Below are 15163 nucleotides of genomic sequence, written 5' to 3'. Positions count from 1 at the left end.
CGTCGTTAAGAGAGAAATAACTTTTCAAAGGATGCAAGTCGAACATTCTGGGAACATTTAGTGCTGGGCAATGTCAAGAAACAAATTCTTTTCCCATTTCATAATCTGACTTATGCACAAAGAAATCTTCCAGGAACATCACCCTAGTTAGCTTTTGGGCATTTTCAATGAAGAAAAACACTCGAGTAACTGGACAATATCTGGTGAGCCAGGTGCACTGTTGGATCGCTAACTTGATGAAGGGTACAAACACCCTGGCCCTCTCAAACCCAACATATGGGCCCTCTCATATCCTACACGATGGCCTAGATTTTAAGGGCGAGAAATTCTAGAGTTAAGACACGGTTCAAACAGCAGTTCTGCCACTTATAAATTGTTGACCTTCACCACGTATCTACACATCTCTTTACTCTCAAGTTCCTCAGCTATAAAATGGGGGTAAATATCCATTTTATAGGTCATTGTGAGAATTCAACAACCTAAAACACTGAATCTAGTGCCTGGTATGTACTAGGGACTTAACAAATATTTATTGTTAACAACAGTATCTCTGCCTATCAGATAAAGGGTTAGCATCCAAAATCTATAAAGAACTTACCAAACTCAACATCCAAAAAACAAATAATCCAGTGAAGAAATGGGCAAAAGACATGAATAGACACTTTTCCAAAGACATCCAGATGGCTAACAGACACATGAAAAAATGCTCAACATCACCCATCTTCAGGGAAATACAAATCAAAACCACAATGAGATAGCACCTCACACCTGTCACAATGGCTAAAATTAACAACTCAGGCAACAACAGATGTTGGCAAAGATGTGGAGAAAAAGGAACTCTTTTGCATTGCTGGTGGGATTGCAAACTGGTGCAGCCACTCTGGAAAACAGTATGGAGGTCCCCCAAGAAATTAAAAGTAGAATTACCCTATGACCCAGCAATTGTACAACTAGGTATTTATCCAAGGGATACAGGAATGCTGATTCTAAGGGGCACATGCACCCCATTGTTCATAGCAGCACTATTGACAGTAGTCTAAGTATGGAAAGAGCCCAAATGTCCATCGATGGATGAATGGATAAAGAAGATGTGGTATATACATACAATGGAATATGACTCAGCAATAAAAAAGAATGAAATCTTGCCATTTGCAACAACGTGGATGGAACTAGAGTGTCTTATGCTAAGCGAAATAAGTCAGTCAGAGAAAGACAAATATCATATGACTTCACTCATATGTGGAATTTAAGATACAAAACAGATGAACAAAAGGGAAGGAAAGCAAAAATAATATAAAAACAGAAGGGGCACCAACCATAAGAGATTCTTAAATACACAGAACAAACTGAGAGTTGCTGGTGGGGTACTGGGTGGGGGATGGGCTAAATGGGTGATGGGCATTAAAAAGGACACTTGCTGGGATGAGCACTGGGTGTTATATGTAAGTGTTCAGGGTTCTATTCCTGAAACCATTATTATACTATATATTCACTAACTTGGATTTAAATTTTAAAAAATACTGATTAGGAAATGAAAAAAAATAAAATTAAAAAAAAAAGAATAAAAAAAAAAACCTCAGCAGTGTCACTGCCATCCTCTTAACTTGTGTTAATAGTGTTAAAAGTGGTAAAACACATAGGGACGCCTGGGTGGCTCAGTCAGTTGAGTGTCCAACTCTTGATTTCAGCTCAGGTCAGGATCTCACGGTTCGTGGGATAGAGCCCTGTGTCAGGCTCTGTGCTGACAGTGTGATGCCAGCTTGGGACTCTCTGTCTCCCTCTCTCTCTGCCCTTTCGCCACTCACATTCTCTTTCTCTCTCTAAAAATAAATAAATAAATAAGTAAGTAAATAAAACATTAAAAATTTTTCAAAAGTGGTGTAACTAACTCAACTAACTCTAGTGGAAATCTGGCCATACGTATAAAGAGGCTTAAAAGTGTTCAAACCTAATAATCTCCCTACAAATCTACTTTATGGAAATAGTCTTAAGACTAAGTGTAAAAACAGGAGGGGATGTTTTTGGTAAGATTTAGCAACTAGAAGCAACCTATATATCCCCACACACCCCATAGGAGAGTGAGGACTAGGTCAATCATGTTACACAGTGTTCCCACATAAGATGTTTCACCAGATCATACGAGCTAGGTGACTGGTGAACTTAGGAGGAAAAAAGTAGGATAGTAAACTATACACTATAAAATTAAAACAAAATCCCTGAAGCCCAGAAGGAAGCAGACTAGAAGAGAACATCTCAAGACAGTAGCAGTGCTTGTGTTTAGGGCAGTGGCACTCTGGGCAATATTTTTTTTTTTTTTTCCTACTTCTCTCTTTTTTAATAAATATGCATCATTTTTATCATGAAACCAAATCCCCATCAAAAAAACCTTTAACCAACATGAAGTAATGCCCTGATTCTTAGGATCCTTGACTCCATAGTAAATTTTGGCCCACAGCCCCCTAATGTTTAGAATTTAAGTGAGAATCCCACGATAAGTTTTATAATGAGACTTTCACTTTAACCCTCAGGTTGAACACCCCTGGTTCTAGACTCCCCACAGGACAGGAACTGCAGGTTGTGCCCAGCATGTGAGACTGGCCCTGCTCTTACCATTATGGGTCTCCATGGCACGTTCTGGACACACAGCTGAGCCCTCTGGACCCACACACCAGTACATGCTGGGCGGTCGCCGAGACATGCCAGCCATCAACTCTCGGTGGCTATTCTCCAAGTCAGTTTTGGCCAGGGTCACCGCCGCCACCGCTGCCCGGAGGGTGGACTGAGGCACAGACACGCCGTCATGGCTGAGCAGAAAGCAGTCTCGTTCTGGTGGTGAAAAACATTATAAAATCAGAAAGCTTTTCTTAATTGTCAAGTTCCTTCTTGTACCCTTGCACACATTTACTATTTATTTTATTTTTTTAATGTTTTTTTCTTAAATGTTTATTTCTGAGAGAGAGACAGAGACAGAGCATGAGCGGGGGAGGGGCAGAGAGAGGAGGAGACCCAGAATCCAAAGCAGGCTCCAGGCTCTGAGAAGTCAGCACAGAGCCTGATGCGGGGCTCGAACTCACGAACCATGAAATCATGACCTGAGCCAAAGTCAGACGCTTAACCAACTGAGCCACCCAGGCGCCCCAATACATTTACTATTTATACATCGCACAGGTATTTCTCTTCTTGCAACATTCTTGACATTCTGTCTGTCTAGCCATGCCCAGTCAGGTGGGGGCAGTGAAAGGATGAGCTGCCCCCACCCCAACTTGCACCCCGCTGATCATGTCTACTTAAAAACAGTCCTAAGAAACCCCAACAATGACAGACACCTACTGGTAAGGGCTCAGCCATTGTTTAGTCAACACATAACCCCTGTCAATTGCACAGCGACATCGATATGACTACATGAGGCTTCTGTTTTCAGGGGCTCACACTCCAGCTGGGGTGGGGCAGACTCACTTTAAACTGGTCACAATATAAGGTTTTCCCTCTGCCCAGGACCAGCTCTTCCAGAAGCCCAGAGGCAAGCATGTAATCCCAAAGAGGCAACCAGGCAACAGTCCTGAAGTGAGGGTTCCAGAAGGCATTGGTACTGGTTATGAAGACAAGTCAGTGTGCACCCTGGGGGATAACAGAAAGGAGCCCCACATTTTGCCTGCCTTGATACATCTGGCAATGTCTGTAGGCATTTTTGGTCATCACAACTCAGGGCCTGGGTGCTACAGACATCTAGTGGGTAGAGGTCAGGGATATTACTGAACTTCCTATAATACACAGGGCACCACCCACAACAGAGAATTATCTGGCCCCAAACTAGCACAACTATGGTAAATGCTGAAGCAGAGTGCGGTTCTCTCATGCTGGGCTCCCACTGAACTTGGGGGGGGGGTGCCCCCAACACAGGTGACATCCATTGCCTTGAGGGAAAGACCCAGGTCCAGCTCAGGCCTGGCATGGGATATACTGCACAGTGGGGAGGGGATTAGTATATGAAATGTGTGTGTTTCTATTAGTGTTGGTGTAGAGTCTATACTATCATGACAAGTCCTCTGGGGCAAGACTTGCCAAGCTCCCCCTTCCGCTGCCTTTAGGAGTACAGCCCCCCTGGGCCAGGTGCCCGATTTCCAGGCTCTAGATGAGGCAGCCCCTGTGCTCTTCCAGCCTTATTTGGTAGCTTGCTCAGTGCCCATACTGTTCAGGGCACCTTCTAGAACCTGCTCAGAACCTTCTAGAACCATTACATAAGTAATTAGCAACTATTCTCTGAGACAGATACCTCTGAAATGGAGACTGATAAAGTGTAGTAAAAAAAAAAAAAAAAATCAAGGTCATATAAATCATACCCAAGACAATATGGAAAGGAAAAAAGCACAGTTTGGATGTCAAAGGCTTGGACTGTCTCCGTCACAGATCAGCAGTGTAACCTCAAGCCAAAACTTATGTGTGTCTCAGTTTTCCCATCTGTTAAAAATAGACATGCAGCCTCTCACCCAGGGAACCTCTTGGGGTGGCTATGTGACTTCAAGTAAGGTAAATTTTCTGGAATCACTTTCTACAATAGGGCCAGAGTTGTGGTTCTTACCTACAATACCAGCGGGAGGCCTGGGAGACCAGCAGGGTCTCCCTGCTGCTCTCTGATTAACAAGCTCAGAACATCAAGGCTGGAGGGCAGAGCACTGGGGCTGTCTCATCTTAGGGTCTGGAAATCGGGCACCTGGCCCAGGTGGGTTGTACTCCTACAGGCAGGGGAAGTGGGAGCTTGGAAAGCCTGCCCCAGAGGACTCGTCCATGATGCACCCCCACCTTTCTGAACTAAAGAGTGAAAGGTCTGAGGAAGCCATACATAGGAAAGCTTGTGTCTGAAGTTTGGGAGCCTAAAAATTCCAAGGAGAAATGATCAATCTGGACAAAATTTAGGAGACCATCAAAGCACTGTACATTGCAAAACCTGATTAGGAAAATCAAACTGAGACAGGAAAATCAACTTGAAGACGAAAATAATCTCTGTCTTAAATTAAAGGCTCCAGGGGCGCCTGGGTGGTTCACTTGGTTAAGCGTACGACTTTGGCTCAGGTCACGGTTCGTGAGTTCGAGCCCTGCATCAGGCTCTGTGCTGACAGCTCAGACCCTGGAGCCTGCTTCAGATTCTGTGTCTCCATCCCTCTCTGCCTCTCCCCCCACTCATGCTTTGTCTCTCTCTCTCCCTCTAAAAAAATAAACATTAAAAAAACTAAATAAATAAAAAGGCTCCAAATCCTACAGTAACATTCAGAAACCAAGAGGCACAGTTCCTATCTGCTTTCAAACACCTCTTAAAATCAGCTACCACATACACCTAACAACACCTCAAAATCCAAATGCTAGTAGATGTTCCTTCTGAAAACAGAAGTGTCTTACCATAGAATGCTTTTAAGTGATAAAAAAAAAAAATCGTTAAAATATTTTAGGCCAACCCTTGCCCAGCACATTTTGTTCCCCTTTTCATTTTCAGTTTCCTTTTGAAAAATCACTTTACCAATGAAGGATTTTTTACCACTGGAGTAGTTTTTCAATTGCAATTTGTATGTTGGCTTAGACTCTAAGGTAGAAGTTTTAAAATGAGGTAACTCAGTTTTTGCTCAATTTTTGCCCTCAAACGGATCTTTGCTTCTTCCTGCTCCTTTTGGGTTTAGATCAATGCAACAAATCATGGTTGTAAGTTACAGGTCTATCTTGCCATCATGGTGTATATACATTCTTAAGAGGGTTTCGAGAGGATTTTTTTTGTAATAATTATTTTAATAATCTTTAAAACCTCACCAATTTTCATTTGCCAGTTCTTTATACCTGCATTAATGAATAAACCTGAATACTTAACAAAAAAAGAAAAAAAGGAACTTGACCTTCATTGTACAGATGTTTTCATTGGGCCCTTTCCATGGAGTGAACTGCCATGTAATTCATGAAACGTACAGCTGGTCAGGAAGGGACAGTTACAAAGTTTCAGACACAGGATAAATAGAGAGAAACATAGGAGGACCTGCACCTCCTCACCTGTCTTTTCAGGAGGCTTGGAAAGGATTGCCAGTACCGGGAAGACCCTTGCAAATAAAGCATGTGAGTAATTCTCATATTATCCAGTAATTTCTTTGAATGAGAAGCCTGGTAGGGATGGTTGGCCCATGGTCCTTGACATCCTTTTGGCACTGCTAGTCTCCCTGACTAGTTACTGGCTTGCTACAAAATGTGTTTAATGGATTTGTGAGCCTCAAAATATCATGGAGCTGCAGACCAGAGAAATGTGTGGTCTCCATCTCAGATGAGCACCCAAGGGGTTTGGGAACAGAAGCCCTTCAGGAGTCTGAAACCACAAACGGGTTAAGGCTGTCCATTCACCATTCGATCACTATACCATGTGTCCTGGGCACCTCTTAGTTCTAGGAGTGAAGACCCAGCAGTGAGCAATACTGGTCTGTGTCCCTGGAGCTCCAGAAGAGACTGCCAGGTAATTAAAGGAGAAATGAAATACATGAAGAAGGAACACAACACCAGGGGAGGCTCCAGAAGGACAGCGACAGAGGGTTGTTGAGAAAGAGGCTGAGCTTAACATGCTGGCCATGTGAAGACTCCAGGGCCAGCACTGCAGAGGCCACATGCTGGAGAGTGAGCTGGGCCAGGATGGCTGGTGGGGGGCAGGGGTGGCTTGGGCAATGGCCAGGTGGTTGATGATGGCAGAGGCCGGATCAACTGAGGGGAAGGAGGTGTCCTAGATTTCACTCCAATCACAAGGAGAGAAGCCATGGCAGGGTTCTAAGCAGAGGACTGATTCACATTAAATCACATTCTGGGAGTAAATCACATTCTGATTCACTTATTAAAAAAAAAAAAAGAAAATCACTCTGGCTGTCAAATAAAGAATTGGAGAGGGGAGGATTGCAATCATACCGGAGAGAGATGCTGATACCTTCGGGCTAGGGTTGAGACTGTGGGAAGGAAGGGTTGAGCCCAGACACCTAGGTAAACCCAACAGAACTTGCTAACACTGAATTCAAGGGATGGAGGTACAGGCTGGGGGCGAATTCCCTGCAACTGAGCAACTGAGTTGACTAGGGAGCTATTTCCTGAGATGTGGAAGCTTGGGGGAGGGAAAGTCTGGCTGACCCCAAAACCTCCTTTACGGACAAATCAGGTGTGAGGTTTGTATGTTTTTAACTTAATTCCTTTATTCTTCAGGGACATAAGCAAAGGTAATTAAAGTCAAATCACAAAAGGCATTTTAATGTTAATGTTTTCCAAAATCGTGCTAGTCCACTTGTCCCTTTAATGTCTGGGTACTTTGTTACAATCGCTGGATGACCTCCAAACTCTAAAAAGAGCATATTCTTTGAGAGCCTTGCTGAACACTTCACTACAGGCGCCTGTTTCTCTACCTCTCTTGACTCCTGCGGATCTGTTTGGGGAGAAAATTTCCTGGCCTCCAACTGTGCAGGGCCAGGTGGAGCCGGCCACAGGTCCCCAAACTCTCCCTCACCATCTTCCTCTGGCCTCAGCCTTCCTAGGCTCCGCTCCTTGCCCCGTCCCGGTCCTCACTCCGTCTCCGAACCCCTGCCAGGAAAGGTGGCCCTCAGAGACCGCCACAGAGATGGCGGGTTTTATCCGGACCTGGGCAGAGCCGCGCGTCCCGTGGACTCTTCGGGGGGTGCAGGCGCGCTGGGCCGCCCCCTTCAGCAGAACCTACCCCCCCCCCCCCACCACTCCACGATCGGCCAGAACCTGGGCACACGCATTCACACTCGCCCGCACACAAGAGCGCTCACACTCCGCCCGTGCCGGGCTGAAGGAAGAGGTTCTCTCCAAAGGTGGAGGAAACCTGTGGACTCCCTGGTGTAGCCTCCGACTTTTGTTTCTTGCCCCGGCTCCCGCGGCCCCGTCCCGCGCGGGGTTTCGGGGTTGCACCCCCGCCCCTCCGGGACCGCGCACCCTCCCCCACCCCGCGGGCCAGGGAGGCCGGGGGGCTGCCAGACGGGGATCGCCCGCGCCCGCACCCTCGGGGGCCCCCGGGCAAGGGCCACCTGGGCGGAGCACGAGGCCGCCCGGAGCGCGGGCCTGGGCTGCGGAGTCAGGCTCCCCGCGACCCGCCGCGGGAGGCAGCGAGGCCCCCCCACGGGGCGCGGACCCGGGCACTTACCTGCGGCGGCGGCGGCGGTGGCGGCGGCGGCGGCGGCGGCGGGGCACGGCCCCGGGCGCCTGGGACAAGGGGCTGGGCCCGCGGGCCGGGAGGGGCGGACTCCAGCGGGCCGGGGCCTGGCCGTCCCCCTGCCCTCCGCCCCCCTGCGCCTCCGGCCGCGCGCGCCGGGGCCGGGCAGGGCCCAGACGCACTTCCTCAATCCTGCGGCCCGCGGGCGGGCGGGTGAGCGGGCGGCGCGAAGAGCGCGCGCGGTGAAGGTCGGCCGCTGCTGCTTCTGCCCACGAGGGGCGCCAGGGGTCCCTACGGTGGCCTGCCTCAGTTTCCCTAGCCGAAAGCCGGAGGTGCCAAGATTCGCCGCTCCTACCCTGGAGGTCGCAAGGCCCGCGAGCCCTTCTTGTAGCGCGAGGTCTCCTCCAGGTTTGGGTCCCCTGCTCTCTCGTCTGGGGGCAGGCTCAGCGACAAGATTGGTGGGTTCTCAGCTCAACCCAGCTTTCCCTCTGCTCTGCTCGGGGAGCTAAATATGCCAATTAACCTCAGACTTGCAGCTGTTAGGCGTAGACTCGCAGTAAATATTTAAAAGGCCGGGAATATTCACTTATGTACAACTATAGGGCGGTATGGAAATACATATTTTTAAAGCTTTCGTATTAGGCAAACTGTACCCCTTCCATCACATGAATGTACCAATTTAATTATGGATGTGTGTATGAGGATGTCACTATTTGGTGAATCATTTTTAATTGGGTGGGGCGTTTTGGCGGGGGAGATAAAACATGGAATGTTGGCAATTTCTTAGGTTTCAACCTAATGTAAGTATGTTCATCACACCCCTGCGGCCATTATACCAACGCAGATCGCAAAGACATACGTCCATGCTGCGGGCAGGCATCAGATTTGGCTCCACGTGCCCACCCCAGCAAGAGAAGCCTGCTTGGAATAAAGTAAATGGTTTGCAGCCCAGCAGGACCCTCACCCTAGACTCATGTAATGTTATGACTGGAACATTCCCAGGATTTAGCGTAAGACAGACAAATCGCCATCACCCTCACTGCCATTTCACAAACGCCAGGCAGCCGCAGGGTCCCCCGCACGACCCCCGCACGAACTCGAGGACGCTCTCAGTAGTGGCCCCTTGGCAAGGGCACAATCGGGCAGCTTTGCTCTGCTCCCAGGAGGCCGCGCCTCCAGCTCTCCTGCCACGGAACGCCCTTGCAAAAGGGTGGGTGCAGTTTTGCAATCCTGTCCTCAATACTTCGGTCCCAATTCCAACACTCAAAAGGCAGCAGTGTGATTGCTACCGAAAAGTCCCTAATAATTTGCAGGGCGTGGCGTCGCCTTCCTGAGTGAGCGCGGCAATCGCGGTGCGGCGGCTCCGAGGAGTACGGCCCCGCCATCTAGCGGCGCCAGGAGGAAGAGCACGCCCAGTACCCGGGGCGGACTCGAGCTCCTATGGCCAGTGTGGCAGGGGGCAACTGAACTTCCCTTTTTTACATGAGTTTGGGAATAGGCTAGGGAATGTCTACAAAGTAGGGAACAGCCGAGTGGACTTCTTTGAGCTGATTGCATCCCAGCATTTAACTCTATTCGTTAGGCATGCATTTGTCATGGGTTTGCATGGGAAGGTTATTACAGGTCAGTTAGGATTTATTCTTGCTTTCTTGACCCGCGCTAACTGCTCGTCCTCTAGCTTTTGCTCTGCCTACCCGGGTTCTCAGCATCTCATGTTGGAATGATACTTCCTAAGGTGGAGTCAGGTGGATACTACCTCCCCGACCTAACATTTCTGCCTCCTTAAGGCCTAGTGACTGACTGCTGCCCCCCTCCCCACTCCCACTGTTTTCTGTGGCTGACTGCTCCCCCACCACCCCACCCACACTGTCTTCTAGTCATTTCTTCAGCTGGGAACTCACTTTCCTCAGACATTACTTCCTGGACACCTAAAAAAAATCCCTTAGGGCATCTGAGTGGCTCAGTCAGTTAAGCAGCCAACTTCAGCTAAGATCATGTTCTCACAGTTCGTGAGCTTCAGCCCCATATCAGGCTCTGTGCTGACAGCTCAGAGCCTGGAGCCTGCTTCGAATTCTGTGTCTCCCTCTCTCTCTGCCTCTCTCCACTTGCATTCTGTCTCTCTCTCTCTCTAAAATAAATAAAATTTTAAAAAATCCCTTATTATCCACCTTCAAGCTCAAGTCAGATATATGCTAGGGGAAAGGACATTAAACATTCTCCATCCAGGGGCACCTGGGTAGCTCGGTCCATTAAGCGTGGGACTTCAGCTCAGGTCATGATCTCACAGTTCGGGAGTTCGAGCCCCACATGAGGCTCTGTGCTGACAGCTCCGAGCCTGGGGCCTGCTTCAGATTGTGTCTCCCTCTCTCTCTGCCCCTCCCCCACTCACACTCTGTCTTTCAAAAATAAATAAACATCAAAAAAATTATTTATCCACTATCAGGAAAATCTAGGAAATTCCAAAGTGTCTGCTTTTAGAGAATGTGCCCACCTCTGGTGGCCCCCTCCCACCACAAACACACAAGTGCAGGCATGTACATCCACACACATGGCGGCCAGTCTGTGTCCCCAGAATGGTTCCCGTCAGAGAGCAAACCAAATGAAGGAAAAGGCCATTTTTCTAGAATTTTCTGCTGACATTTAGCTTGAGAAATGGAAAGTCTCTAAAGAAATTCATACATACATTAAGTGTATACATTAAGAGAGATCTCGGGGCGCCTGGGTGGCTCAGTTGGTTGAGCGTGTGACTTCAGCTCAAGTCATGATCTCACAGTCTGTGAGTTGGAGCCCCGCGTCAGGCTCTGTGCTGACAGCTCAGAGCCTGGAGCCTGCTTCAGATTCTGTATCTCCCTCTCTCTCTCTCTGACCCTCCCCTGTTCATGCTCTGTCTCTCTCTGTCTCAAAAATAAATACACATTAAAAAAAAATTTTTTTTTAAAAGAGAGATCTGATCCAAGCCTCCCTTAAGTTTTCTCTTAAAAGGTGGCACCCTGCCACCTCATGGCCAAAGTGAACAAAGGATGCTCTTGGCCCAACCTGTGTCAGCTCAAGACTTGGTGATTGAAGCTTCTTGGTTCAAAGCCTTAGAAACTTAAGGTGGGTGAGACCCAAACACTTAGATCCTCGCGACGAAAATGCAAACCTGTGCACACAGAAGTGGGATGCAGTATTTTCCCTAAATTCTGTTTCCCCTCAATTCCTGTGCTGTCCTTCCCACCCTTTTCCACAATCACACCCTCACCGAAACAGACTCGGGCAGCTTAGGTGACAGCTTCAACTTCACCAACTAAGACGCACAGCCTCTGAAGCCAAGCTTGCTGCCTGCCTCCACCCACAAACCCACGCAAGCGAGTTTCCCACGCAGGCTAAATGCGTGGCCTGATGGATTCAGCAAATGGAATTTTCATCTTCAACTACTGATACTGCTTTACTCCAAGCCATTTTGTACTGAAGGTCTGAGAAAGAGAGAGGCCACCCATAGAATTAAAATGAGTTTGGTCCTTAAAGGAAAAAACACGTTTGTCAAATATCCAATTTTATTTTACCATCGTTGCGTTGTTGAACACAATCTGCAGTTAGGGTCGGAATTCCCAGGCCAATAGATTTTTTAAAACCATACCACAGGAGTAAACCTTAAAAGAAGTGAAATCTAATACTATATAGATTTCCATCTCTAAATACAGTATATTACAGAAGGTTAAATATACCACCTCTGTTTACTTACAACTATAAAAAGATACATTAACTATACCAATTATAAATAATGTAGCATTTCATATTAAAGGCATTATTATACAACAGAAGATTAAGAACCCTCTAATGTATTACTATGAAGGTTAGTGTCTAAAGTTGCTTGAGATAAAATCCTGAAAATTCAGTGTCTGAAGTCAAATCCTGACTTAGCAAGTTGCTGACAGTTTAAGTGATAAGTGTTAACTGAGGCAGAGAAGGTGAATACCGTATTGCCTATTTCTGACAAGAATGATAAACCCATTTCACATAGGACTTTCTTCATCTGTACACTGCTTTTGATGTCGATTTTCATTGTATTATTGCCCTCCCCCCAATTTAATTCTCAAACATAATTTAATTCCCAAACATAAGCACCATTAGAAAAGTACTAGTTAGTAACGGTAAAAGTATCCAAATAACGCAGTTACGTTTGGTTTTCCTTTTTTAAAAGCTATCTGGGAACACTTTAAAACTTGGAATTGCACAGCATTTGCACACACAGGAAAAGAAAATTTCGCAACATGTTAGTGCAGTACTCAGGCCACTGTAGTAGGAGACCCAGTTCTTCCACGGAGTCTGGGTGTTATTTGTTAATTAATCATTAATTAATATCAAAATAGGACTTTAAAAAAGCCAGGCTGTATTTAAACAACGGCCAATGGCCTTTCCAGTTGTGTATGTTTTGCTAGTCTAAAACAGATAACCAAACTGGAGAAAAAGAAAACTACATAGGGCTGATCATAAACCATTAATGCAAGGTAGAAATTGATATTCTGTAAAAGCGGAGTGTGGCTCTGATTTGTCAAACACGAGAGTTAATTATCCTAGCATTGGCTATGCTCTTGTAGTGTCAGAGCACTGGGTCCTTAGCAGCAATGGTGACACCAGCGATGTTCTCTGCCTAAGAAAGTGCCTTGGTTAAGGTCGACCGTGACATAGTTTTAGATAAGCATTTTGGGCGCTGATTCGATCATATTCCAAAAGGAACACTGGTTTTTGAGCTGAGTCCCATGGTCAATGTCGAGATGCAGTCCTTGAAGACGCACGCCCATTCACACCCAAGACCTTCAGTACCCTTCCATAGTACCGGACTCCCCAGAACTCCCCACTTCGGCTCCTCACAGTCCTGCTTTTGTTTTTGTTTTTAACTTAACGCTGTTTCTTTCCCACTGAATGCTGGGAGGGGCTTGTTCTGTGGGCAGGTGACCCTGAGGAAGCCACAGGTGCAGGGCTCTGTTTGCAGAACAACCCGGGAGTTTTTCCAAGTTCTTACTGGAGTCAGAGCCGGCAAAACATTTGTAAGTGACCGCTGGATACTTGAAATGCCACTTCCCGTTGGCCACACCCTGAGCCTCTTTACTGTCCCTGGGGACCTGGTTGAAAGGGAAACACAGAAACAGCCAATAGCTCCACCCCCAGGCAGGACTGCAATTTCACACACAACATAATGGTCAATAACACAGGAGTGTGAGAGGAAAAGAAAAATCGTTCAAATCCAGTAGATGTAAAGTCTCCACAACAAAGTGACCCAGGAAGGCGGGCAATGCACGTTTTCTTCGGCAAGTTTGATCTGCCACATTCGGCTGTCCAACGTTTGAGGCAGGAGCCCGTCGTTCCCTCAGGGGCTCTTGTCATCGAGTTTGATGGTGACTGTTTTCACTTCTGTGTATTCAGCCAGCGCATATTCACCACTGCAATTACAGAAAAGAGGAGAATATAAAATGGGCATGTCACTTAGCCGTTCTGTGGGAACCTGTGTTCAAACGCTTGGTTGGTCACTACTCTGGGGGGCAGTTCGGAGTCTACACAAAAGGTCAGAATGTGATGACTTTATAGAGGAGAAGCCAGGACTGTAACATCATTACTATGTTTAAGTAACGGGATCTATAAGTTAAGTTTAAATATAACATTTCTCGGGGGGGTTTCTGGGTGGCTCAGTCGGTTAAGCGTCTGTCTCTTGATTTTGGCTCAGGTCACAAGCCCACGGTTTGTGAGTTCAAGCCCCGCATGAGGCTCTGTGCCGACAGTGCGGAGTCTGCTTGGGATTCTCTCCCTTCCTCTCTCTCAAAATAAATAAATAAATAAATAAACTTAAATAAATAAAAGAGATAAATAAGTATCACGTTTTTTGGTGTGTGATGCTTTGGAAATATTTTCAGAAGGAATAAGTGCTTGTCTTTAAAGAACAAAAAGGGATGGAAATAAAGAGCTGGATTCCCTGAGTGGGGAGTACAGAGCGAGAAGAGGGCCTGCATGGGTGAACAAGGAGGGGAGCTGGAGATGTGGCCTGAGGATGTGCAAGGGGCAGAGACATGGAGGGCCTGGAGTTGACCTCAGAGTCTGCAGCTGGGGACCAGCTGTAAGAAGAATAAGGCCAGCCCAGAGCGGTGAGGGCAGCAGACATTAGCACAGCCTGGACACAAGGGGGACCACAGCCTTTGAGTTAGCCTCTCTGCTATCTGTCCCTTCTTTAAGTCTGGCAGAGCCCAGCTGACCCTTCTCGGGCGTCATGGGCCATCCTCTGGGCGGTCCCTCTTCCCAGAACTGAGATGCAACTTTGGACAGATTTAACTGCCTCTCCAACACTTGCTCTGCTGTTAAGCACATAAAAATGTGTACTTGTTGAGGAAAAGAGGTAGACGCAGAGGTGGCCCCTGGAGGCTCTGTCGCTAGGAAGACTTGAGACATTGTTCCATTTCACCCCTTAGATCAGGGGTTCTCAAAGGGTGGTCCCCAGGCCAGCAGCCTCAGCAACACCTCAGAACTTGCTCGAAATTCAGATTCTCAGGCCCCCTACCCTGCCCTTGATATGATGCCCCCCTTCAAGGTGACCACATCTCAACCCGCTGCACCTGTGTGGCAAAGGAGAATTAAGGTTGCAGATGGAATTAAATTTGCAAATTAAAATAGGGAGGTTATTCTGGAGTACCTGCATGGGCCCAATGTAATCACTAGGATCCTTAAAAATGTAAGGAGAAGGAAGCCAGAAGGAAATGAGACTATGGAAGCAGGTTCAGAGAGGTGCAACATTGTTGGCTTTGAATACAGAGGAAGGGGCTGCCAGTCAAGGAATGTGGGAAGCCACCAGAAGCCAGGAAAGGCAAGAAAACATATTCTTTCCCTGGAGTCCCCAGAAAGGAAGGTAGCCCTGCTGACTGTCAGATTTGGAGCCTCCAGAACTGTATCAAATCATAAATTTATGCTGCTTAAACCACGAATTTTGTGGCAATTGATTGTAGCAGTAACAAAAAAACTAAT

The 15163-nt window shown here is 47.2% G+C and overlaps 2 protein-coding genes across 4 annotated transcripts in view; both read right to left on the bottom strand.

Moving 5' to 3' along the window:
- The window catches only part of LRRK1 (leucine rich repeat kinase 1), a 148918-nt gene extending 140677 nt beyond the window's left edge, over positions 1-8241 (bottom strand). For all 3 annotated transcript variants that reach the window (XR_006203399.1, XM_042941183.1, XM_042941184.1), the window contains exons 1-2: positions 8165-8241; positions 2611-2826 (exon numbers count right to left, since the gene is read on the bottom strand). Coding sequence is in view for 2 of the 3 variants with exons in the window: in XM_042941183.1 (XP_042797117.1) it covers positions 2611-2707 (97 nt within the window). In the remaining variant the exon portion in view is untranslated. The remainder of the gene's footprint in view (positions 1-2610; positions 2827-8164) is intronic.
- A 3452-nt stretch (positions 8242-11693) lies between these two features.
- ALDH1A3 (aldehyde dehydrogenase 1 family member A3) overlaps positions 11694-15163 on the bottom strand; it is a 39123-nt gene continuing 35653 nt past the window's right edge. The window contains exon 13 of the mRNA XM_042941182.1: positions 11694-13596. Within this exon, the coding sequence (XP_042797116.1) occupies positions 13524-13596 (73 nt within the window). The 3' untranslated portion in view covers positions 11694-13523. The remainder of the gene's footprint in view (positions 13597-15163) is intronic.

Source organism: Panthera leo, chromosome B3, assembly GCF_018350215.1.
Source record: "Panthera leo isolate Ple1 chromosome B3, P.leo_Ple1_pat1.1, whole genome shotgun sequence".
Taxonomy (NCBI): domain Eukaryota; kingdom Metazoa; phylum Chordata; class Mammalia; order Carnivora; family Felidae; genus Panthera; species Panthera leo.
The sequence above is the reverse complement of the archived record's forward strand: the minus strand, read 5'-3'. Positions and strand labels throughout refer to the sequence as shown.